Source organism: Cydia fagiglandana, chromosome 11, assembly GCF_963556715.1.
Source record: "Cydia fagiglandana chromosome 11, ilCydFagi1.1, whole genome shotgun sequence".
NCBI lineage: Eukaryota > Metazoa > Arthropoda > Insecta > Lepidoptera > Tortricidae > Cydia > Cydia fagiglandana.
In genome coordinates this window covers 2,011,239-2,038,284 of record NC_085942.1, presented here as the reverse complement: position 1 = coordinate 2,038,284, position 27,046 = coordinate 2,011,239, and the positions used below count along the sequence as shown (strand labels likewise).

Genomic DNA, 27,046 nt, shown 5'->3' with positions numbered 1-27,046 from the left:
ATTCACAAGAGACGACACGTTCTAGAGGCCATTCTAGATACGTTATAGTTTAGATATCAACTAGTTCTCTTTTGCAGCGTAATTCGGGCAACTAATGTCACTTTTACCTTAGATAGAGTAAGATATCTATTAGATGTGAATTAGATCTCTAAGTCATATCCTGTGGAAATCGTTCAAGAGTATCCCCAGAATCGCGCAAATGTCAAATTTGACAGGTTAGATCTTAAACATATCGTTATCGCATCGTGGCGATCTTTAAAAGATGTCTAATAGATGTCTATTTCATAATCCGAATCGGGCCCTTAGAATAGAATAGATAAGAATAGTTTTTATTCGAAAACACAAAGACATTAGACATACATAGAAAAAATAGTGAAAAATCAAGTGTCACGAAATGGCCCCATCTAAGCATGTTGCTGGCGACTTTCAGCGCTGATCTTCCGATGGGACCATCAAGTGAGAAATAAGATTTAGAATTTAATATTGTCTCAGTCATCATCATTCTAGCCTTCGGTCACCCACTGCTGAGCATAGGCCTCTCTTCGTGTACGCCACTTATCCCGGTCCTGGGCTAGTCTCATCCAGTGCCCCGCGATTTTCCGAATGGCATCCACCCAACGAGCCAACAGACGCCAGGCGCTCCTTTCATCCGAAAGCGGCCACCGATCCGTCAACATTTTGGTCCACCTGCCATCACTCTGCCTGGCAGCATGTCCCGCCCAACTCCATTTAAACTTGGTGATGACGTCACCCACTGATATCAGTAATAATCGTAATATTTTTAGTGTTCCGTACAAAACTTTGTTCACGGAACACTTATGGGATCACTTCGGTCTTGCAAATCAGTTAAATGCGTTTTTCTCAGAGACCGTTTGACGTAGATACCTAAAATATGGAACAGTTAAATAGCAATTACCACCACTCATATTGTAAATATTTATATTGTACAACAAATTAAAACTAACTTACAAATGACACATTTTATATCGCCACGATTATAATAAAAATTATATATAATTCAGTTACCTCGTCACGACAATATCAATTAAAAATTTATAGTGATATCATGAAGTGACAGTAAAGAAAACGTTTCGTTGTCATGCGCACTTTTTAGGGTTCCGTGCCCAAAGGGTAAAAACGGGCCCCTATTACTAAGACTCCACTGAAGCGCGAGAATCCAACTCCCACTTGGCCGGTTTTTTTATTGAGATGTTACGACCGCTAACGCTTGCAGTAGGTAAGTGTATCCAGAGTAGATTTAAAATGAGTAGTCTATCTTCAAAAGTTCAAAGGGGTCATCCATTAATTACGTCACACGTTTAGGGGGAGGGAGGGGGTCAAGAAAATGTGACATATTGTGACATGGGGGAGGGGGGAGACACAAACTTTGTGACGTCACTTTAACTTCATCAGTAACCGAAAATTTATTTAAATTATTTAGTTCGCTGTACATTTAAATAACAAGTTTTAAAAACGAAAATAGTTTTTAATCGTTTAATTTTCTTTCCTAAGCAGTTTTGGGTTATAAAATTACTAATATTTAAATCGTCAAAAATATTTTGATAAAATATTAATAATACTTAGGTACTTACTTAATTCGATTTGGCGATTTCGTAGAAAAAATGTGACGTCACACTAGGGGGGGAGGGGTTTGCCAAATGTGACCAAGTGTGACAAGGAGGGGGGAGGGGTCAAAAAACCTAGAAATTGGTGTGACGTAATTAATGGATGACCCCAAATATTTTAGAGCTAAGCCACGAAAAGTCTGCAGCGATTTTGATAGCCCTCGCAGTGCCAATGTTATTTATAGGTACGTCATAATGTCATAAAAGTTTGACGTTTAAAATAATGCTTACACTGCGTGGGCTATCAAATCCGCTGCAGACTTTTCTTGGTCTGACTCTACCTTCGCATAGTGTTCTTCTTCTTCTTCTTCCTCGCGCTCTCCCGGCATTTTGCCACGGCTCATGGGAGCCTGGGGTACCTTCGCATAATGTGACGGGTACGCAACGCCAACGCAAACGATGTTACAAATACCGACATTATTGTCTGGCAAATCTTTGTCAGTAAATAAGAAGAAAACAAAACTATACCCATCCCTTTTTTGGGTGAGACAAGGACAGTATGATTCTCTACATCTATGTTTGAAACGAGACACGAGAGACGAGACAGCCCCTGACCAGACTATGATTACCGTTTCGTTGATTTCGTTCGCTACGGCGCAAACGATTATGTTATCTTGGCTGTTGTTCGCGTTGGTCTGAGGGTCTGCTGCGAACCACTTTGTTTTTCGTTCGTCTATTTGTCTCCGTCGCTCTTGCATATTAGAACGATAGAGACAAATAGACGGCCGACTCTGTTATTTAACAAGGACGAGCAGAGGGCCTACCGCGAACCACGTTCCACGTGTTGCCCCCCTGTCACACTTAAGTACGAATTTACAAGTGCGACAGAGAGGCAACACGTCGAACATAGGTTCGAGATTTGAACGCAGAACGTCGAACGTTACGATAATTTTGTACAGCTGCAGACAGATTACTGTTCTTGTCTCGACACTGACGTAGTCAAGGTCTCGATTAACGCAATTGCACTTGCCTCACTACGTAGACTGTTTGTATATAACAATCTGTACAAACTCAAACATACATATTGTATAGGATACACATATTATGTATTGATGACGATAACAAACAGCTAAACGCCCTTTGGGCCCGATTCGGATTATGAAATAGACATCTATTAGGAGCATTCCACGAAATTGTCTACCGTTGTCCCGTACAAACGCGAAGCTTCTGAAGATTTAAAGGTATAAGAGTTTTCTTTTCTATGACAAATGGTCAAAAATATGCACAGAAAAATAATCGCCTGCTTTAAATGCCGAGAAAAAAGTCGCAACACAGGAAATACAATGCGTTTGTACGGGACAGCCCGTGGAATGCTCCATTAGACATCACCAAGATACGATAACGATATGTTTAAGATCTAACCTGTCAAATTTGACATTTGCGCGATTCTAGAGACACTCTTGAACGATTTCCACAGGATATGACTGAGAGATCTAATTCATATCTAATAGATATCTTACTCTATCTAACGTAAAACTGACATTGGTTGCCCGAATTGCGCTGCAAAAGAGAACTAGTTGATATCTAAACTATAACGTATCTATAATGGATCTAGTACGTGTCGTCTCTTGTGAATATCTTGAAGTTCCAATACGGCAGAAACTGTGGAATGACCTGCGGTATTTCCGAACCTCAGGATCTTTTAATATCTTGTAGTACGCATACACGTATTATAACCAGAGCTCGGCAGGGGTGAGCCATTTTGACGTCACTTATGTCAAGTGTAGATATTAATATAGATACACCTTAGAAAGAAATATTAAAATAAAACTTTATTAATTATAATTAAACTAAAATGACAATGCCTTATGTACAAATAAACTTTAATAGTAGCATTTGGATGGATATACATATTATTTGAAGAGGTTTACTAAAAAAGCTTGCTATAAAATTCATTACTTTTAATGGCGATGTAAAGATCGTAGCGGAAAGGCAGCCTTAATGAAATAATTTATTTATAGTGCGTCAAGCAAATCTTGTCAGTAGCAATGTAAAGCAAACTAAAGTAAGGCAACACTCAAAGAGTAGTATTGCGCTAAGAAAAGCAGCAATGTACAATGTACATCGAACCTAAACTTTTTTTCCGCTGAGCGCGCCCGTCAATTCAAATTGTCACTCGCGGATTCTCTATTGAAAATGTTTGAAATTGTTATTAATAGGTATGGACGGACAATTTAAAAGCGGTGTGTGATGTTGATAAAAATGATTAACTAATTTGAAGATCTCAAAATAAAATTAGAAGTGGACTATGCCGTTAAACAAGAATGTATGAATAAAATCATTGCTTCAGCAGGTAGATGTCCTACTACTGGATTTTAATATTTTATTAGATTTCTCAGTTGCCACCGTAGGCATTGTAGGCATCTTAGCTTTGATTAAGCACAATCTTATTTAATATATTGGTATTTAATGGTGACACAGCAGAAATATCTCTTGAAATAGAATCGATTCAGAATGTAAACAAAGATGATGGCTGTCATTCGCGATCCACATTCCACAGATAAAACACAGATGACACGCGATTTTCGAATTATTCGAACACAGTGTTGCTAACCCGCGATTTTTCAAATTTGCCGCCGTTTGCTACTGACAAGATTTGCTTGACCCAGTATAGTTCTTAAATTAAACCACATATACCATCGAATGACAAGGCATGTCCATGTTGTGCAAACTCTGAAAACAGCTCACCCCCGCCGAGCTCTGATTATAACATTTGAAGAAGCCGATAGGGATTGATACCATTTCACAGGCATGTGTAAATAACCGATTTGCAAAACCGAAGTGATCCCATTAGAGCTCCGTGAACAAAGTTTTGTACGGATCTCTAAAAACCGTACAAGTGCGAGTCGGACTCGCGGAACCCTCGGTGGGTACTTTGTAGGTTTCCGTACCCAAAGGGTAAAACGGGACCCTATTACTAAGACTGTAATAGGGTCCCGTTTGTCCCGCTGTCCGTCCGTCCGTCCGTCCGTCTGTCACCAGGCTGTATATCTCAAGAACCGTGATAGCTAGACAGTTGAAATTTTCACAGATTATGTATTTCTGTTGCCGCTATAACAACAAATACTTAAAAGTACGGAACCCTCGGTGGGCGAGTCCGATTCGCACTTGTCCGGTTTTTTAGTATTTGTTACAGCAGCAACAGACTGGTGACAGACAGACAGACGCACAGACGGACAGTGGTATGGACAATCTTAGTAATAGGGTCCTTTTGGTGCGGAACCCTAAATAATATATATTATTATAATTGGTATTGTGATATTGTTGCCCACTTTTCTAAAACTTATGGATGTACACGTACAGTCGTACATGGGTCATTCTAAGTTAAGAGGTATTAACGGTGTCCATGATAAATATCCATACTTTTCTTAAACAATTTAAATAAGTTATGGTAATTTCCCTTAAAATATTGCATTTCCTCTATATACAGTCAATTTCAATTAATTAATTAATTCTATTTTGTCACAATTGCACCTCAAACATGCAAAAGTCCCCTCCCCTGGCCTGTCCCTTTGAAGGTTTTTCAATAAATCAGTAACTTTATCCAGATGTATTTCCCATAAATCCGTTAAATTTGATATACTTCTTAAATTAAAACAAATATTGATTGTAATGTTATTAATAAAATCCTTTAAACTTTTCTTTTTCATAAAAAATATTTATGCTAAATTTTGTCCCCCAGATTCTATGTCTCCTACCCTGGCCATTATGTAAATGTAAAAATATTGGGTTTATAGCTTTAATTATTGCCATTTTAATCCCAATAGCAATGCATTTCATTCAATACTAACGACCAACCCTGCGACAGTCATCTTTTGGTTCCGATTGTTAGTCATTTTGATCATTGACCTCTATACTTGACAATGTTGTTTTATGAAAGTGATATCTCCCCTGGTCAGTTTTATTTCAAAATTATTGATATAAATGCTTAATTGTATTTGTATATTTACTATAGTTTATGCATAGATTATATAAATACTTTAATTTTATCATTTACAATAAATACTTGCACAATTATATCTGATTTGACATGAAAAAGTCACTCCCCTGGCGTCTTTCCCCTGGCGCATAATTTTCCAAAATGTACAGTGGAGGTATGAATTCTTGTTTAAATGAATCATTACACTTTAATTTGCTCGAATTTCTAAGACGGCTGGTCAAAATTTCGATTTTGTTTATGTTTTTAAAAAGATCAGGGGAGAGACCCTTCTCTCTTTATTACATAGAAAAAGTACGGTCCTTCCCCTGGTGTCTTCTAAAATGGTAAAAAATTAAAAAAATGACTGATTAGCTTACACATATTTATAAAAGAGTTGTTTCAATAGAAATATTGTATAATTAGATCAAAATACTAACATTTATGTTGTGCCACTTCTTCATACAAGCGATTACCTCTTAACTTAGAATGACCCACATATCATACCTTATGAGTTTATGAGTATCGCCGCGATCAGATTATAATTTAAAAAAAAAACAGTAGTTTCTTTAAATGTAAGTATATTTATATTATTATTTATTCTGCAATGCAATTTCAGCACCAGCCAAAACCAACAGTAATATTTATTAGAAGATTAGAAGTGTCTGTTCAGTTTCACTGAAGTGAATGTACTAAAAATATAACTCTGACTGACTCGGCTTCAGAGAAAATATATTTTATAAACAATAAGAATGTGTGTGAACTGAGGAAAAGCTATTAAGAATATTTGTAATAGAATAGCACTATGATATTTTAACACTTTATTTTTAGGGTTCCGTACCCAAAGGGTAAAACGGGACCCTATTACTAAGACTTCGCTGTCCGTCCGTCCGTCCGTCTGTCACCAGGCTGTATCTCACGAACCGTCATAGCTAGACAGTTGAAATTTTCACAGATGATTTCTGTTGCCGCTATAACAACAAATACTAAAAAACCGGGCAAGTGCGAGTCGGACTCGCGCACGAAGGGTTCCGTACCATAATGCAAAAAAAAAACAAAAAAAAGCAAAAAGAAAACGGTCACCCATCCAAGTACTGACCCCTCCCGACGTTGCTTAACTTTGGTCAAAAATCACGTTTGTTGTATGGGAGCCCCATTTAAATCTTTATTTTATTCTGTTTTTAGTATTTGTTGTTATAGCGGCAACAGAAATACATCATCTGTGAAAATTTCAACTGTCTAGCTATCACGGTTCGTGAGATACAGCCTGGTGACAGACGGACGGACGGACGGACGGACGGACAGCGAAGTCTTAGTAATAGGGTCCCGTTTTACCCTTTGGGTACGGAACCCTAAAAACAGAATAAAATAAAGATTTAAGTGGGGCTCCCATACAACAAACGTGATTTTTGACCGAAGTTAAGCAACGTCGGGCGGGGTCAGTACTTGGATGGGTGACCTTTTTTTGCATTATGGTACGGAACCCTACGTGCGCGAGTCCGACTCGCACTTGCCCGGTTTGCAATTATAAGGGGATTCCGTTTACTTCAAATTGCAAGAATTGATTTAGCTTTTATAGTTGCAAACAGCAACACTCCAAACTGTACATCGGTACCTTATTACGTACACAAGGTCCACCGAGGTACAGTCAACAGAGTGGGCGATGGTACCTACCTAGCTTTCAATGGCATATACTAAAGAATTTAGGATGGGTACCGTACCGCCCGTGGCCTGGTGGCTTAGAGGTCCATGGTGGTAGCCGCATAAGCCCGGCTAGCCTAGCATGACTTAAAAACTAAAAAAAAACAGGCCAAGTGCGAGTCGGCCTCGCCACCAAGGGTTCCGTACTTCTTAGTATTTGTTGTTATAGCAGCAACAGAGATACATCATCTGTGAAAATTTCAACTGTCTATCACGATTCATGAGATACAGCCTGGTGACAGACAGATAGTGGAGTGTTAGTAGGGTCCCGTTTTTACCCTTACAAAGTAAAGAAAGTAAAGCCATCATCCCATCAATGTTTGGAACATACCTAAACAGGTTTCCTCTGGTTATTTGCATGTTTTGGATTCAAAGATAATAAAAGGAAATGGTATGACGCTTAAGCTGGTACCACCAATTGGTAAGTGGTTCTCAAATACAGTAACATTAAATATGATTACTGCTATTTGGAAAAAACCCAAGGCCCATTACCGGTATAGCTAAAAATCAAAATAACACATAGCATTCGCCACATAAGTATGAGTTACGTTCTCGCGCGCGAGTCCATACTTGAAGTCGCGCTAGATTTATGGAGTCGCGCGCGAGAACGCAACTCATGCTAGCAGGTCTGATATTCTAGAATGATATTTGGGTAAGGACAATGAGTTATCAGTTTCGCTAATTGAAATGCAAAAATATACACAAACAACCGATATACCCAAATTGGATACCTGATAATTTGAGAAATACTTATACCGGTATTTGGGCCCTGGAAAATGCTAAACCAGGGTCTCCCAAAAAAGCGGATACAATGAGGTAGCAAGTGGCATTGAAAGCTTGGGGTTTGGCGTTTATGGCATGGGGCGCTCCACATTATTTGAGTACTCGTAAGCGTAACTGTGTAGGCTAACTACCTAACAAACGGTGCCTATTGTGGATGGCATTGTAAAATTAATTAGTTTAAAATACTCACAGAATGTTTATATTTAATATTCAGTCAAAATTTAAGGTACAGTTGACTTAACTAGGATAATTCGGGGCTTAATTTTCATTTATCTGGGCTGACTTGAGAATTAATGTAACAATAATTTACCTTGTAAGCAGTTTATTACTTAATCAGTATGTACATATATATTTGTCTGAGGATGAATTTTTATTTACCTTTCTAGCCAAAATCACAGGAAAATTTTAATGTTAATAAAAATACTAAGCTATGAATCCATTTAAAAATACAATAGTGAATACCTAGCTATAAATTATCTTTCAGCCAGAAGTCAAGCTACATAATAAGTCTAATTAAACAATAGTTTCTTACGAATTGAAGCTAAGAAAAGTAATCTTAGAATTAGTGATGGTTATATAGTTATTAGTCAAGGAGTTTTATCAGTGTTATATGTGTTAATACATTCATTGCCGACGCATTACGATTAAATAGTTTCGTGACGCGAATTTGCGTCTTCGGCAATGAGAGGGTTAATCTCTAGCAGCCCACCACACAAGAAATATTGGAAGTCAAATTTGAATTAGTCTACTCGACAAACTGAAAACGGTGAAAAATAGAGATACTACCCGACAAACTGAAAACGGTGAAAAATATGTGTCATACCTCAATGGATTCTGAATTATGCATGGAAAAATGTATTCCAAGCAACACATTTCGCATCCACATCCGTAATGTATTTGGATGTGGATGTGAAAAATGTGGATGAACCCTTAGCATTATGTTGTTTGATGTTAATAAGTTGTGTTGCTTTTAAAATAATGAAATATATGAATATAACATTGCTGCTTATGTTAAAAAGAGAGTTGTATGAATTAGAAACTTCCTAATCCTAAGGGAGCGTACAAATTTTTTGTACACATTCCAAAATCTATTTTGAACTTTTATTGTGTATCTAAGGGTTCCAATTAAAAAAAAAACAATTGCTTCTGGGTCTTCGAATGTTCAATATTGCACATTTTTCATCTGAATTGATTAGTAGGGAAATCCCCAGTTACGTTTAACTGATAAACTATGACCCTATTGAATGTCTTGCAAACTTTGCACTTGCAAAGATAACAGTCAACAATTTGTATGACTATTATATTATACAAGACAAAGAAAGTAATTTTACTGCAAGGTCATTGTTAGTTTAAATTCCTTTTACTTGTTGAATTTAATTTGAAAAGTAAAAGTGATTCTCACGTCGCAGAGAAAGTGCAAACGTGAAATATAAACACGCAAGGTGATTCATTCGAAGTGACACTTATTCCACGATGATACACGTGTACCTAAGTTGTAAATGAAAAGTCAGTGCTTAAAATCAATAGTTAGTGCATTGCGTCCAAGTAGAAAGATCTAGGTCGTATAGAAATGACGACGTAAACTGTGCCTAATTTCTACCCGACCAGACCTCTACCGGATCCCGCCCCTTATAGCCTATCCGGCGTCCATAGCGCTTCTAGATATCTTTATAATTACTACGTACACATAGGTCACAGCTACAACTAACACTAAACACACTCACCTAAATCAATAACATCTCAAAAGGTACACAATACGAAATCAATAATTTCAACTAACCAGACTGGCGGTGTCTTGACTGTCTAGCGAGTATTTATCCGTTTCCTTCCCTTGCTGCTCGTTGGTGAAACTCTCATATTTACGACTGGGACTACTTTTCATTGTTAACACAATGTATTTGGGCTTAGGCCTCGAAATACATTTTTGAGCACCGAAAACCACAACACAGTCCACCGACGACAGACAAAAACTGACAGGTGGTGAGTGAATGGAATTCACAACAAGGAATGAAATGAATGTATTTACTGTTACCGAATGATACAGTTTGACAAATTAACTGATGTTGCCCGCTGTGAAGAATATACGAAATGCCGGGAATTTTAGATACGATTTTTCCTTGCATTTATTCCATTATTATCTTTTGATCATATTAACGTGTAACGTGGGTATCATTTTATTCAGTCGGAAATCATATAAATTTTGGTCTCTCACATAAACAAGTGCGAGTTAACTAAGATTAAGCACTTACTTTTCTAGTGGGAGATGTATCCAGTGTATCCTCCATAGAAATTTGGGTGTATTCCTTCTCAACATCGTTACTTTTATTACGGCGGAACATTTCGAAGCACAACTCATTTCATTAACACATTTTTTTCCTCAAATACTTTTAAAACTAATCACAATATACACACACGGTTTTCGTTCAGAAAATGAGTTAAATAGATACAACTGTTACTGTACATTATGACAACAATACTGAATCACATAATACGAAACATGATTATTTATCAGCGTCTTATCAGTACGTATGTGTAGGGCTTCGTGTAGCTATTAAATGAACACGCCAAAATCGTGCCTTATCTACTTGTCGTAAATAATCAGTAGAGATGAAATCTTTTTAATTAAATTACTTCGTTATTAATTACGCTAAGAGCGTATTATCAGTGAATATTCCTTAGGGCATTAATTGCTCTTTTTTATTTCAACATAGGCACTGACTTTTCAATAAATACTTCTTTTAGCGTTTGGTTTTTAACCGGCGAAAATTCCCATTTCGTCAGAGAGTGGGGTAAGTTCCCCAAGTCACAAACTTTGCTTTTTTTAAATGAATAAATCGTTTCAGTAAAGTAAATAAGTGTTAATAACTGTAACAGACGAAACGTCAAAGGCATGCTACGCTACTGCATTACATAATTCAGTGCTTAAATACAAATTTCAGAATAAATTACTTATACAATTTTGTTGCTTATCGTCCTTGTAACTAAGTATTATTTAAGATGATCCATGGTTAAGTCTGTTATGAATCCTTCTATTATATATTTCTTGCTTAGCAGGCAAAGTTGTTCAAATGCATACTACATACTTTAAATATCACTGAACTTTAAATAGAACTGTTAAATAAAAGAATGTGTAAGATTTTGAACAGAGAGCTGCTGGTGCTGACTCTGCTAACAACAAGCATTCTATGAGCTGTACAATGGTACAGAAGGCCTACCGCGAACATTCGACGTGTTGCCTCCCCGTCACACTTACGTACGAATTTACAAGTGGGACAGAGAGGTAACACGTTGAACGTGGTTCGCGGGACCTCAGGGTAATTTTTTTTCCACACATCGAACTAGAAGTCCAGTGTTGCCAGCCCAAAAATAAAACTCCCCCTGATTGCTAACATGATCTTTATTTCAATACCTATTAAATAAAATTTACAAAATCAACGCGTTACGACTTGAGGGCGGGCTGCACGCCGTAGCCCGGGCCCTTGGGCTCCTCTGTGAGGGAGGTTAGGCCTCCGAGAGGCTCGGAAGCGAAGCGGCCGTTTCTGAGGAAAAAAATGTCAAGTTAGGGGTGGTATTCCACGTATTTACGTCTCACATTTTACTTAATGAGGGAGTGAGAAACAATGACATTGGACTAAGAATTGGACAGGTGGAATACCTGCGGGAGTGAGACACAATGACATTGGACTAAGAATTGGACAGGTGGAATACCATCCTAAGGCCCACTTGCACCATCCCACTAACACGGGGTTAAGCGGTTTAACCGTCAACCCAGTGTCAAATTGTACTGGTAACCATGGTAACTCCAGGTTTAACCGGCTAACCCCGGGTTAATAGAATGGTGCAAGTGGGCCTTAGTCATATATTTAAATTGCGAAAGTAAAGTGTAATATGACTAAGGTGTAGAGTTTGTGAAGTTAGGGCTTGTAGAGTTAGAAGCTTGGCTCTACAAGAGATCTGTTAACTTTTTGACAGTGCGAGCCTTATGGTTTCGTCTTGGCAACATTTTAAAGCCTGACAACAGTTTATTTAACCCTGAGATAGTGTCGCTGCAAACAGCTTACGTATGGCAATAATGTGCGTACGTCATGTATAGTCGGGGTAGTGGGCATTGGCTTCATGTTGATACTCTTATAATGTCAAAATATTTCTTACAGAGAATTCGGTTCTTTCAATTTACCTATTCGTCAAAATCTGATTCTAAATATTCAATATTTATATATTCTTCGTTTTCCGACTCTGACAAAGTCTGATTTTCGTCAGATGTTGTGTCGCTTTCAGGACCACTAACCTCGATTATAAAACGCTCAGTCTCCAATTCGATTATAGGACCTTTATTCCTATAATCGTCTTCAATTTTTTTAACATGGTCACAGCAATTGCTCCAAATTTCTTGAGTTACTTCCTATACGATAATAATTTATTAAAAATTTAAATCATTAATGATATAGACTGAATGCAAAATAATTTACATAACTTAACTATATTCTAAACAATAAAATAAGTTTCATGAATTTTATGCCTTATAGCCTTATGGCACATTTATCGAAGTCTATTTGAATTATCTTTTTGCGTGGGGCTTTGTTTTGTATAGGGGGCAAAGCAAAGTCAAGACCGTCTCATTATTTTTAGAAATATTTTTTATCGTCGATCTACATAAACCTTAAATGAAATATTAAAGTTTAAACCAAACAACTAACTAACCAGTTCAATACAACCGCAGTATAAAATGTCAATACCGGACATGTCAACAACCAACTTCAAAACATTGTTTATCGGAATACTATGTAATCCTTCGTCCTTTTTAAGCTGTAAGTATTTGAATGCATTCACTACAATTTTCTTCGCATCTTTGGAAACTTTTTTTGGCATTTTTGTAATAAAACCGTTTATATTTGAATATATTCGTAGATATTTTCTATTTGTTTACATCGGTGACATTCGATGACAGCCAACGTTCGTTGTCAAAGAGTACTTGTTGCCAGTAAAATAAATTAGTACCATTGAAAATCCGCAAAATGGCGAGGGTCAAATAAACTGTTGTCAGGCTTTACATGAAAATGTTTTTGGTGGGATACCATTATCACAGAATAATTAATAGTACTACCGTACAGAAAGGACACTTCCTACAAAAACGAAGTTTGACAGCGGTTCAGGGTCGAATCATGCTGGCCCTTTCTAATATATGACGCTATCCCTTTAGGCTATTTAGGGTTGTCAAAAATCAAGTGATTATCTTATCTGTGGTCGTCCACGCAAAAGGAAGTCAATTGGTGCCAACCCTAATAATTGCTCGGAGCAATGCTGAGCCGAGCGGAGCCGAGTTTGACCGAAGTCAGGAGTTTCGCACCCCTGCCATTATTCAGAAATATCTGCTATTTTTCTGCTTTTGGGGGGTATGGGCAATTTTGACGATAGTATCCCTAATTATGTCAAGTTCTCATACATAAATATGAAGAGTCAATAACTTGTGTTTTGTGTTTTTATATTCCCTGAACGAAGAAAGTGTAATACCTTGGTCCTGGGAGGGGTTTCTCGTCTTTTTTCAACTTCTGGATGATTTCTTTGGTGTCTTCAACAGTAAGATCTTCCTGCAATAAAATAAAATAGCATAACGTTATAATACAGTAAAATTATACATTTTGCGTTTGCGTCAAATCCGGTAGTTCTGATTTTTTGCAGGCTTGTTTATGATGTTGGCCCAATGAATAATCCAAGTTTGTGACCTCGAGCGCCGAACGCAACTTTGTCAAAAATCGAATAAACTGCATTTTTTTTTAGATTTAGGCGATTATAGCCCTAAAGTACTAGTTTTTGATAGTAACTTCCTAGGGCGTTTTTAAAGTAGACTAAAATTGCTACAATAAGACACTAGAATTGTCTCTGTACACCTAATATTTTCCGAGATAAAGCCTTTCAAAATTTTATAATTTTACATCAGTTCTTAGCTATAATATAAGGGTTAGGTAGGTAATTTATATGGAATTCATCACCGGCACGTTCTACAAAATGTTTATTTTCCATAAAAAAATGTATGAGTGCCTATTTTGAAAAAATATTTAAAAATATAAAAATTTAAATATAAAATTTTGAAAGGCTTTATCTCGGAAAATATTAGATGTACAGAGACAATTCTAGTGTCTTATTGTAGCAAATTTAGTCTACTTTAAAAACGCCCCAGGAAATTACTACCAAAAACTAGTACTTTAAAAAAAATTGCGGTTTATTCGATTTTTGACAAAGTTGCGTTCGGCGCTCGAAGTCACAAACTTGGATTATTAATTGGGCCAACATCATAAACAAGTCTGCAAAAAATCAGAACTACAGGATTAGACGCAAAAGAGCCAGGTTACAAAATTCGACAAAGTTACTGGATTATTAGGCATTCAGTCATTATTACTTCATATGTGACGTTCCACGATAAAAGGTACCTTATGGCGGCTGGCGCTTACGTCACATAGCGCCGCAATTATATTGGAGCGGCGTTAATAATAGCGTAAGCGCCAATCGACATAAGGGACCTTTACCCGTGGGACGTCACATATAGAAAAATATAAAGAAGCCACACCAAACAATGAAATTGTGGCAATCGCAACGCGTACCAAGCGACCAAAACGTCGTAAGCGCAATTAAATTTATGGCGCTTAAGCGTTTAGGGCTACCATATCACGTTTAGCGACATCTACCGTGAGAGTACTAGGGTTTTGATAAATTCGTTTAAGGTCATTGGCCATCTGCACTAAGGTCTGCCATCTTGTGGCCTGAATCGGAATTATAAACATGTACATTGCCAGAGCAAGTGCTGCTTGCGTTCTCGTAGGTTTTCTTGTGCTTAGTAGGTTCTGCCATCTCGTGGCTACATCGGAAGCATAAACATCACATTTAACGCCTCGCGCCAAAAATCTAACGGCTCATGTGCTGCCCCCTATAATTCATGCAATACGCATACGCAACTTCTTGTCCTATGACGGTCATTCCGTCAATAAATTGTGACGTTATCTATGAAAAGGGACCTTATTTTCGATGGCGCTTACGCCATTACTAACGATGCTCCGATATAAATTCAATGTGCGACGTAAGCGCCATCGACAATAAGGTCCCTCTTCATAGATAATGCCCCAATTGTATTATTGGTCTATTCCACATAGACCTTACTCTATATACTTACATAATAATCGTCGTTTATTTGAACCATGGGGGCGTTCACGCAAGCTCCCAGGCACTCCACCTGTAAATACAAAAAGTAACTAAATTTGAGTTTTTAAGATACTTGTTTACAGTCTTCACGCTTACTATTTTATTTTTATTGTACCCATATGACAATTCAATTCATCACGCTGAACACTAATCCGGACAATACAATGCGTTAGTTTTTAAGTGTTTATAAATCTAATGTAATACTCTTTTAGTTTCGGCAATAAAGGCTATTATAATTGATTTGTGATCCATTACATAAATTCAGTTCCCAGTAGAAATCAGCGGCATCACATCAGTTGAAATGTATGAAACAGACAAACTGTTTTTCTTCTTCGGCATTGGTGCCATAATTAAAGTTGTTCAACTCACTACGCAGAATATGTAATTTTTTTACACAAGTCAAAAAAAGAGGAATAATTTTATTTAATTGTAAAACTAAAAACTATTTGAACATTTCTAACCACATTTGGAACTCACTACCTATTTTTAATCCAAAATTACCGTAGTATGGAACTCCTATACTAGTTACCAGCACACGTGTGACAGTAGGGCGCTCCACGGGTTAAAAAAAATAAAAAAATAATAGTACATTTCGATGCTAGTGCGGAAGGTATGTCATTACTTCACGAGTACCGAGATATCTTGCCACGAGCCGCAGGCGAGTGGCAAGACTCGGGACGAGTGAAGAATGACATTTCCGCACGTGTATCGAACGACGTTTTTTAATACAGTTGCGAAAAAATAAGAAAAACATTGTTAATCGTACACTAAACAAAAGTGGTAACAGTGACAGCTCGGTTAGACGTCGTCTTTAAGTATATTATATCTATGGGCGTTTGGCAGCTATTCCGTTCCATTCAGTCAACTTATTAAGAACGGAATTTTCGATATTGAATATTAAAAAATAAACGTGTTATAATGATGAAGAGGTAAGTAATTAAATATGAAATATGTAATATTTTTCGTATTCTTACATTAACGGTAGGTTTTTATGCTGATTACGACGTTTAAAGGAAACTAATATTAACACTCATCAATAAGTAGCCGTGAATTGGAACAAGTATAAATTTAAAAAAATTGGAAAAGTATAAAGCACTAGTTCGAGATAACCAACTTTCCGCACGCTAAACAGCTACGTAAAGTAGCACTTTTTGAGCAACTGTATTAAAAAAATCATTTATTGCAGATCAAAGATCCATATAGTGTTAGTAACAATTTTGACTTAATAACTAAGTTAGTAGGTACAGAAAATATACAAAACAAAACATGACAAATTGGCCCACGATTGGTCGCGGCCTCATCCTATTTGGCCCTGCCGATGGCCACTTCGACCCAGTATTTAGTTATAGGGCGTAAGGCTCTCCGACAATACTTTTGCCGCTGCCACGCACTCGCCTGAGTAGTGATCCCACACACTTGCGTCTGATTGCGTAAAAGTCATAAAATCATAGTTTGGTGACTATTTTACAATAAACCAATTTATATAAGTAGTTACAATTTTTACCTCAGACAGTGTGAACTTGCCGCAAGGGCTGTTGCCTCCAACCTCGCATCCGGTCTCCTCTTTCAGAGCCTTCATGATGGCGTCGGAGCCCCGCAGCCAGCAGGGCGTGGTCGTGCAGATTTGCAAGTGGTATTTGCCTACTGGTTTTCTGAAACGTTAAATGGAATATGTGTTTGATTTTTTTTATGACATAGGAGGCAAACAAGCAGACGGATCACCTGATGGTAAGCGATTACCGGCGCCCATGGACACCCGCAATACGAGACTTGTAAGTGCGTTGCCGGCCTTGAAAATGGGAGTATGCTCTTGTTAAATTTTGTCCATTTCTACGAATTTAATATTTTTAAATCTAATTTAGTCTATTGTACTCAGTGCTATATTTGTCTGACCATTCTTCATCAATTCTCATCTAGTCAAAGGTTAACTGGAAGAGATATCTTAAAGGAATGTTTGCCTTTGTACTGCCTATCCTGTGCCATATTTGTGTTTTTGTGTTCTGTACAATAAAGAGTTTATACATACATACATACAAATGTCAAAATCACGGATAAGGACTAACAATTATTCATCAACAACAACATTTAACATACACACATACATACATTTTCTTATAAAATGTTTCAAAGATGAGACGACCATGTGTGTTGAGACTTTTTGTTCGGCATTTAAAGCAGGCAATTATACACCGTGAAATTTTAGTGGTTGTTTTCCCGCAACGAAATGATTCTGCTATCGATATACAGTCGATGTGTAATCTTTTTTTTAAATAATGTTAAGAAATGCCAGATTTAAAATGTGTCGATCGAAACTCGAAAGTGACCTAACACCAGTAGTAGCACTGCAGTAGTACCTACCTAATTCTTTTGAGTGAATGAAACAAAATAACCTAAAAAGTAGTTCCATTTTATTTTCCTTCACACATTTTACGTGCAGTTAGTTTGCAGATCCTTAAAAGTAAACATAACAAGTTAATGATCAAAAGCTTTTAATGATCAAAAACTTAAACAAACACTTAAACTTCCCGATACCGCAATAATTGTTCGAACTGCAATCCGCCACGTTCAATACACAATCACCTCTGCCCTGTGCATGTGCTGGCGTTTGAAACTGCCCGTGGTTAAGCAGCCGCTGTGTTGCGGCGACAATTGGGTAGGTAAAGTTTTTTGAAGATAGGCAAATTATATTTTTTCCCGATAGTATTCATTATAGCGATCACGGAAATGCAGCTCTTTTATTTTTATATTATTTTATTGATTAAATATAATTTTTTAAATGATCGATATGACGTTTGTGAGGTGAAATGGCAGATTCGAGTAATTAATTCCTTTGCCGTAGTAAATGGGACGAGATAGAAAAAAAATCGATGTCAACTGTCAGTGTCATTCTTGGAAAATAACTTGCAAATAATTTGAAAATAATGGTCGGACGAAACATTTGTGTTTTCTTGTAATTGGATGTCGGTGTGATTTCTAGAATAAGTATTTTTAACGTCCCTAGCACGCTCAACACGGATATTTTGATAATGATAACGATTGCTTTCGACTACTTGGCACTGCTTCTTGGAGAACATTTTCATTAACGCCTTCACCACGACTCTTGGACTGCTACACGAGTCATTTTGGATCTCAGTATCAACACAATAGATGGAGACGATCCCGGAAACGTTCGAATGGAAATAGAATATTACAGAGATAACTCAAAGTGCGTCGTACCGTCTACAAGACAGTACAGACGTTACTTTCCAAATTCAGCGTATTTGAGCACACCAAAGTCTTTAACAGCGATTCGGTGCCAAGCTTTGAAGATATATTGGCCAAAATGGTAACTTATACGTTTGTGAGGACTATATAAACGTGATTGTTGTATTATACATACATAATGATTAAGATTGTAATAGTCTTATAACTAGGTCGTTATTGGCTATTATATATGGGCTCGGCAAGGTGTTCACAATATCTGAACACGCACGCCCTGATAATAGAGGCGTGTTCAGATATTTATGAGCATCCTAGCTGCACCAATATATCTGATGGCGACTGTACTTTAGAAAACTTATAATATAAATCCAAAATATTATAATATAAATCCAGTAAATTTCGTTTCGTTTTATTTTATAAATCCACAAATTATTATCCTTAAGCATTAACATTACAACAGTATATAGAATCACGCTGTGTGGCGTGCCCTTGAAGAGAGTTGAGAGGTTCAAATATGGTCAATATGGATAAGTATGTCTGTAGGGTAAATGTGCTTCACGTTGGGGCCTGTTTACATATTGATTAGTGTTGATTGCGGGTTTAATACATTTGCCACTATACACAAGTAGCAAGTGTATCAACTCGCAAAAATACTACATTTTTGCTTCCATTGAGGTATACATAGTAAGCACTATTCTCAAATTATGTGAGGAAATAAAACAAATTCAATTTAGTAAAGCGTATTTAATAGGGGTAAAGTGACGCGAATACAATTAAAAAAACAACGCATATTCTTAGTTTATATTAAATGTAGATGGCTTTTTAGTTTTCACTTGGTCACAGAAATACGCTAAAAACCACTTTCAGAGTAGGTGTTTCTTGCGTTTTGGCTGTCCTTCTTGTGTCCTTCCACAGCATGAGCATGTCGTAAGTCCTGTTGTATTTGTCCCTGTACTTAGCAGGAAGCTAGTTATTCATTATTAAGTTTGCTTCTGCTTTCAAATGAGGCGGTGTGCCGTCTATTCCAGGTCGTTTTCGTCACTTGAACTCATTTTGTTTATTACGAGTATTAAAATAACAAGCGGTAACTTATTGAGTATTGCACAACGAATAAACTTTGCCGCCTAACCTTTTATTTGCATATTTTTTAAAATTATATTACCATAGATACTAAGCATACGGTACGCGCATGCGTCAATCCGCGCGCACCGCGCAGCGCCCTTTCGCGGTGCTAAAGCGGTATCCAGACGGGACTGATAAAATCGGTCGATTTGATCAGAAATGAAATTGGCGTCAATCTCCAATTTTAGATTTATGGTGATATTAGAGACATTTAAATTGAAAAAATGCCCCATAACGAAAATACTAGCCTCACAAATTGGTGTTCTTGTGTCCGCACCTCATTTTATCGGTCATTATCGGCGGTTGAATTCGGCGAGCCAAATTGGCGTTTGCGTCCGTACGTTCCGATTCGATCGGGCAATTTAATCAGATTGGTCAAAAATTGACTAATCTGGATACGCCTTAAGCAACATCGAGTTCACGATAATTTGACATATAATAATAATAGATTTTTAGCATAAGTTGCATTTCATAAAACTTAACCCAAATCATTTGTACATTTTCAAGTCAAAGATAAAGACATGTTGGTTTTAAAATTTTAATAAGTATAGACCATAACATTGTCATGATCTTGTAACATTGTTAAAATAAGAGAGTCTCCCATTTTCATTTTATTGCATTTTTTATAAAATGTCTTTAGATTCTCGGGATATCTTGGTCCTAATTCGATTGCTCTTTTTTATGGAAATAATTATATCCTTCAGATTCACAGGATGCTCGAGGCTTAGCCGAATAACACTGCAAGGAAGTATGTCATGGCTCAATGGTTCTAATTAGCCATCAGTATAATACCGCCAATGAATGTTTACATCCACCTGAAAATAAGAACAACATTCATAAAATGAGGATAACCACACAAAACTAACAGATGGTTGAAATTGTTAGAAAAAATTAGACCGATTTCTTGTTTACGAACTTAACAGCTCATGGCAATTTAATAATAAAAATCAAAACACAAGTGAAGATAGTTTTATGTACCTATGTATTTCACGGATACGTACTCCTGTACGGCCATTGCTCCTCTAATTCAACGGCATTGTGCTTATCATTGTTATGATAATAATTTCAAATTTGTAGAATCTGCTCGCAATCTCGTATGAATTCGCTTATTTTTCTTGCAAAACTCTGTCCAAGGGTCAGCGCAGGGGCCGTCGTGTAGGGGTGGGGAAGAAAACGTTGTCCAATAATTATGCAGAGCCAAGTTATCGAAAGTAAATTCAATCTTTGTCCAAATACGCGCAGATGTCGTGGGGAATCAGAAGTCCGTGGGTCGTGCTGAGGTCGTCGAAAATCTCAATAATAACATTAATAGCAATTCGCAAGGTTGTTTGAGGCTTGTCCGTTATTTTTCGGGAATGAGAGCTAAGTGACACTGACAGTGGACATCGTTTTTTTTCTATCTCGTACCATTTACGACGCGCAAAGGAATTATTGGGATCTGCCATTCCACTTCACAAACGTCATATCGATCATTTAAAAAATTATATTTAATCAATAAAATGAAATAAAAATAAAAGAGCTGCATTTCCGTGATTGCTGTAATGAATACTATCGAAAAAAATATAATTTGTGTAGTGTATTGAAATATGAGGGTACTTCAGCAAAACCAGTCTGGATATGTCAGGTACGCAAGCACATGTGCTCTCCCGAATTTCGGCTATAATATCGCGATATAATAGTGGCGACGAGACAAATCGGTAGTAAAAGCGTGTATTAGGCTGTGTTAGTGAGTTTTTGTGAAGTTGTGAGTGCAAAGTGCGAAAAATGGGTATTAAATTTGGTGAATTTGATATGGGTCATGGGTGCTGGGAAAACTACATCACAAGGTTTGAATTCTGTTTAAGTGCAAATGATATTGTGGATGCAGATAAGAAAAAGGCGAATTTGTTGGCGGTATGTGGCTCTCAACTATTTGATTTAATAGTTTCTTTGTCATCTCCAACTAGTATAGAGAACATAACCTATAAACAAATTTTGGAATTTTTAAAGGCTCATTTCCACCCCACACCTAATGAGATTGTAGAATCTTTTAAATTTCACTCAAGAAATCAAGAAGAGGGGGAGAAGATCAGAGATTATGTGGCAAATTTAAGGAAAATGAGTATTCATTGCAATTTTACTGACTTGGACCGAACTTTACGTGATCGGCTGGTCTGTGGTATTAGGAGCAAAGAGGTTCAAAGGAAACTGTTACAGTGTGAGAAGCTGACATTTACTCAAGCAACTGAGATAGCATTTTCACATGAGAGTGCCACATTTGATTCCAGTATTATTGTAGTGCCAGGACCATCTAAACCAAATGTGGAGGTCGATGAACCCATGGAAGTAAACAAGATCACTAACAAAAAGATTGATAAACAGAATAAACCATGCTATAGGTGTGGTAGGCAGCATAGAGGGGAGTGCAGATTCCGTTGGAGTAAATGTAATGCATGTGGCAGAACGGGGCACATTGAGGCAGTGTGTCTTAGCAAGAATAAACAGGATGGTGGACATAAATCAAATTGTAATGGGTTGTATGCAAATGTGAACAACGTGAGAGAAAATAAAGTTGACCCTTATATGGTAAAGGTGTCAATTGATGATTCTATTATTGACATGGAAGTTGACACGGGATGTGCATTTACTCTAATTTCTGAAGTGACAGCCAGACTCATTTGGAAGGGAAAAGTACCTGTGTTACAGAAAGATGATATTGCATTAATTACATGGACAGAAAACCAATTGAAGATATTAGGAAAAACTAAAGTGCGAGCTTCGTTTAAGGGGTTACAAAATGACCTTATGATCTATATAGCCAGAGGTAATGGACCCAGCCTCTTAGGGCGAAATTGGTTTCAACCATTCGGAATACGGGTTCAAGGAGTAATGCATCTGAAAATAAACAGCGAGGAAATTAAAGGGCTCCTACAGAAATATAGTGATGTTTTCCAGGAAGGTTTGGGAAAGTATAAAGGCCCATTAGTCAAGATTACACCGAGAGAAGGAGCAGTGCCTAAGTTTTTGAAAAGTAGACCCATTCCATTTGCTTTGAGAGAAAGAGTAATAAAGGAAATAGATAGACTGGTAGAGGAAGGAGTTTTGGAGCCAATTGCACACTCTGAGTGGGCTACCCCGATAGTACCAGTTCTGAAACCGAATGGTAATGTAAGACTCTGTGGTGACTATAGGTCTACAGTAAATATGGTAACCGACACGGATACATACCCTCTGCCAACTCTAGATGAGGCTTTCACAGCCATACAAGGTGGCACAATTTTCAGTAAAATTGATTTAGAAAGGGCATATACTCAAGTTAGTGTAGACGAGGCAACAGCACAGCTATTAACAATAAATACACCAAAAGGCCTTTATAAAATGAAACGTTTAGCTTTTGGGGTCAAAGCGTGCCCAGGCATCTTCCAAAGACTAATGTCTTCCTTGCTTACAGGAATAAGAGGGATAGCTGTATTACTGGATGATATCGTTGTAAGTGGCACAAATGTTGCTGAGCATAACTCCAGGTTAGAAATGGTCTTAAAGAAATTACAAGAAGCTGGGCTAAGGGTAAACAAGGAAAAGTGTAATTTTGCAGTAAGAAGTGTGAAATTTTTAGGATTCCTCATTGATGAATGTGGTATACATCCTTGTGAAGATAAAATACATGCAATTGAGAGTACACCGGCCCCAAGTAATGTAAAAGAGCTCCAGGCATTCTTAGGATTGCTTAATTTTTATGATCGGTTTTTACCACACAAAGCTAATATTGCTGAAGTACCCTCATATTTCAATACACTACATGCCTTATAACAAATTGAAAGTTTGGTAAATAAATGCGAAACTTGTACTGAAAACAGAAATATGCCGGCACAAGTGAGCCATAAGTGGATAAGGCCGGAGAAGGCGTGGTCAAGATTGCATATTGATTATGCAGGGCCATTTCAAGGGAAAACGTTTCTCATCCTGATTGATGCTTATTCAAAATGGCCTGAAGTAAAGATCGTTCCAGATATGAGCTCAGGAACGCTAATAAATGTTTTAAGGGACATATTTGCAGAACAAGGTTTACCAGACACCTTGGTCAGTGATAATGGCAGAAGCTTTATTTCAGATCAGTTTAAAGAATTCTTATGTACAAATGGAATAAGACATGTCTTGACACCACCGTACCATCCAGCGTCGAATGGACAGGCCGAGAGAACGGTTCAGACGGTTAAGAATAAATTAAAGAAACAGTCCACACTTCCATGGAACATAAAATTACCTACAATATTGTATGGGTTGCGTACTACACCCAATAGTACTAATGACAAGTCACCGGCGGAACTTTTAAATTGTAGGCGTTTCAGGACAAAGTTTGACCACCTTAATCCTCTCATATTCAAGAACCAAGAGGAAACGCAAGTATGTGACGAGAATGAAAACACTGAAGTTCGTTCATTTCAAATGGGACAGACGGTGTATTTCCGGAATTACAGTTCAGGACCACGCTGGTTGAAAGGAGTCATAGAGAAGAGACAAGGCATTTGTAGGTATATAATAAGATGGAACGGGAAGCTGATGAAAAGACATATTAATCAGATACAAGGTCATGGGGGAGAGGCGAGAGATATCCGCCAGAATACATCAGAAAATACTGGTCCTGAAATTATACATGACACGGAGGCGAGTAAAACATGTGAAGATAGTGATGACGATGAGGATATTAATGTAAAACTAAATGCTACTCCACCGGCCTCACAGTGGGCTGATATCATAGGGATTTCTGGGCCTCAGGATTATACGTTTAATCAGAGCCAAGAACGCGTACCGCCAACCAACAAACGAGTAAGATCACCTTCATCACCACAAAACATGGAAGCCAAGAGATTAGCCATAGATTCCTATGAGAGTCTGTCAGAGTCTGATTATGAACAGACTGAAGATTCAAACTAAGACTTGTAGACGATAATACCCAGTTAGATTTAGTATAAATATATATGATAGAGTGTAAGGACCTTGTAACAGACAATTGAATAGTGTTAGTGAACTACCAATAAACAGTGAAACTTAGTGTTAGTGAACTATCAGTGATTAGTGAAACATAGTTTTAGTGAACTATCCCGAGGGAAAGGCATGTAGTGTATTGAAATATGAGGGTACTTCAGCAAAACCAGTCTGGATATGTCAGGTACGCAAGCACATGTGCTCTCCCGAATTTCGGCTATAATATCGCGATATAATAATTTGCCTATCTTCAAAAAACTTTACCTACCCAATTGTTAGTCCGTGTGGAACTTGGGGGTTTATAATCCCCCGAAGACGCAGCGACTGTAAATGGTCCGGTTCCGCGTAAAGTCGCCAGGCGGCGTGGGAGTCGTAGTTAGCCCTAGCGTACAGCTGCACCATCGCGGCGTACTCTAAATTAGAATATTCGTAATGTCGATCCATTTTACTAGAAATAGCAGTGATGACATTGACAGGATCTGTTATCACATTAGTTTAATAAGCGAAGAGGATGTAATTATTCGATTTACCAAAGTTGACACAACGTAATGGCAATCATCAAACTAATAAAAAGGTTTTATTTCAACTGTTAATCGTGAAGGAACAGTCTAAGCGCAACTTGCACCATCCCTCTAACCCGGAGTTAACCGGTTAAACCGTTAACCAAGTGTCAAATTGTACTGGTAACATGGTAACTCCAGGTTTAACCAGTTAACCCCGGGTTACTGTACGGTGCAAGAGGCCGTAAGTAAATTTTAATTTCAGTTGTCAAACAGTAAAGCACTCTAGCCTGTTACACAGTTTAAAAAAGTAACATGTGCTTGTTTATTTGTTTATCTATAGTTTATCTGTTTACAATATCGGGAACTGTCGTCGACTTGCAGTTTTAGTGTGTTACTATTGTTTTTCGCTTGTTCGAGTATAGGTTATTTTTTTGTATTTTTTTTTTTGGAAAACAGTTTATTTATAAGTTTGTCTATCATAATTTGAAAGTACTACCGATAGCAAATCGCCCTGCTGCGGGAAAACAACCACTAAAATTTCACGGTGTATTTTTAGTGTATATATTTGACCATTTGTCATAGTCGTCATAGAAAAGGAAACTCTTATACATGCAAATCTTCAGAAAATTCGCGTTTGTATGGGACATTGGACAACGGTAGGCAATTCATGGAATGCATAGCACATAGATACAATATATAACAGTAATAGTAATAATATTACTCACCTAATAAACATAGTGTAGAAAGTAGCAACCTCATAAACCCTCATTCTTGGCAGGTTCAGAACCTCGGCCACTTTGTGCATGGCGGAGATAGGCAGCCAGCCTCCATTCTGACGCTGCGCCAAGTCCAGGAGCGGCATCATGGCTCCCCGCTTGTGTCCTTCCGGGTAGATCGCTAGGATGGCTTCCATGCGCTGGAGGTAAGAAAATTACAGTACAGTTTTGAATATTATTTATACAACTTTATTGGCCTGATTTAGTTAAATTATGTTTTATCCCTTTCTTACAAATACATAAGTAAAAATGACAGATAAAGACCAACAATTCATAGGTAATTTAGGCCAGTATCGCGTTTATGAATAACGCCACAAGTATACAAACCTATACTACCCGAAAATGTACAAATTGTTCGTTTAATTTTATTTGAATACCTAAAAATACAGACTATAAGTGTTCAACTGTGTTTAATAAACACAAGTTACACAATAACTTTCTAGCACTTATACTCTTAAATAGGATAACTGTAATTAACCACTAATATGTATGCAGAAGTGCTAAGCCAAAAAATTTTGCTGACTGTACAAATACTGTAGGATATACTAATTATGGAACAAACAAACCAATAAAACAGACATAAAGAATTGGTTCTAGACCAAAGAAACGCATTTCTTCTGTCACTAAACCTAAGAACGCACCAGCAGAAGACGTTTTAATGAAAACAAATGAAGGTTACCTACCTTTTTATTTTCCGGCGTAAATTCGAAGGGGATACTCGGATTGTCTTCGGGAGTGTCGCGATGGACGAACAAGTTGTCGCTCTGCAGGGTCGAACTTGTCTGCAGGGCCCTGGACGAGGCACGCCACTGCAAAAGACATCTTTATCTGAACCATCGCGATGGTGACCCATGAAAGCAAGTGTCAAACCGATATTATATAATTGATTATTTATCACAAGAACAACTTTTACACATTAAAGATTTATGGAAATAACGTACTATTCCCTGAACTCCAGTTCTGAGGCTGGACAGCATGTTTGTTTTTGCTGGTTTACGTAATTTTGTGCAGAGTTGCGAAGCACTGTTCGCGAACAACTCGTTTTGACGATAACTTTAGGGCTGCCAGTACATAAATCTTGATTATACGATCCTGTGCCCGCAATTATACGAAATTCGATTGCATTATACGAGTACAAAAAAAACTATTATTTTAATCGATTTTTTAATAACTGGTGAATTTCGGTTTTCGCGGTAAGCCCCCAAATTGCGGGGATCTTTCTCTTTTAGTCCAATGACAGCGTAATAAGAGTGACAGAGA

At 37.5% G+C, this 27,046-nt stretch overlaps 2 protein-coding genes across 2 annotated transcripts in view; both read right to left on the bottom strand.

Moving 5' to 3' along the window:
- The window catches only part of LOC134668772 (calcium-transporting ATPase type 2C member 1), an 82,564-nt gene extending 72,562 nt beyond the window's left edge, over positions 1–10,002 (bottom strand). The window contains exon 1 of the mRNA XM_063526231.1: positions 9,806–10,002. Within this exon, the coding sequence (XP_063382301.1) occupies positions 9,806–9,907 (102 nt within the window). The 5' untranslated portion in view covers positions 9,908–10,002. The remainder of the gene's footprint in view (positions 1–9,805) is intronic.
- A 1,402-nt stretch (positions 10,003–11,404) lies between these two features.
- LOC134668760 (NADH dehydrogenase [ubiquinone] flavoprotein 2, mitochondrial) lies at positions 11,405–26,839 on the bottom strand. Its single transcript, XM_063526216.1, has 7 exons — positions 26,728–26,839; positions 26,470–26,595; positions 25,736–25,926; positions 16,724–16,871; positions 15,191–15,250; positions 13,537–13,613; positions 11,405–11,564 (listed from the first exon to the last, which is right to left on the bottom strand). The coding sequence occupies exons 1-7, from the start codon at positions 26,761–26,763 to the stop codon at positions 11,465–11,467; spliced, it is 738 nt and encodes a 245-aa protein (XP_063382286.1). The 5' UTR covers positions 26,764–26,839; the 3' UTR covers positions 11,405–11,464.
- Between the last annotated feature and the right edge of the window lie 207 nt (positions 26,840–27,046).

What these genes read in the sequence shown, in the direction of transcription:
- LOC134668760 (XM_063526216.1), bottom strand. Translation starts at nt 26,763, where the DNA reads ATGCTGTCCAGCCTCAGAACTGGAGTTCAGGGAATA. An exon ending in TTACGCCGGAAAATAAAAAG is followed by an intron (nt 25,927 to 26,469) that starts GTAGGTAACCTT and finishes TCTTACCTCCAG; the next exon opens with CGCATGGAAGCCATCCTAGC. An exon ending in TTCTACACTATGTTTATTAG is followed by an intron (nt 16,872 to 25,735) that starts GTGAGTAATATT and finishes TTAACGTTTCAG; the next exon opens with AAAACCAGTAGGCAAATACC.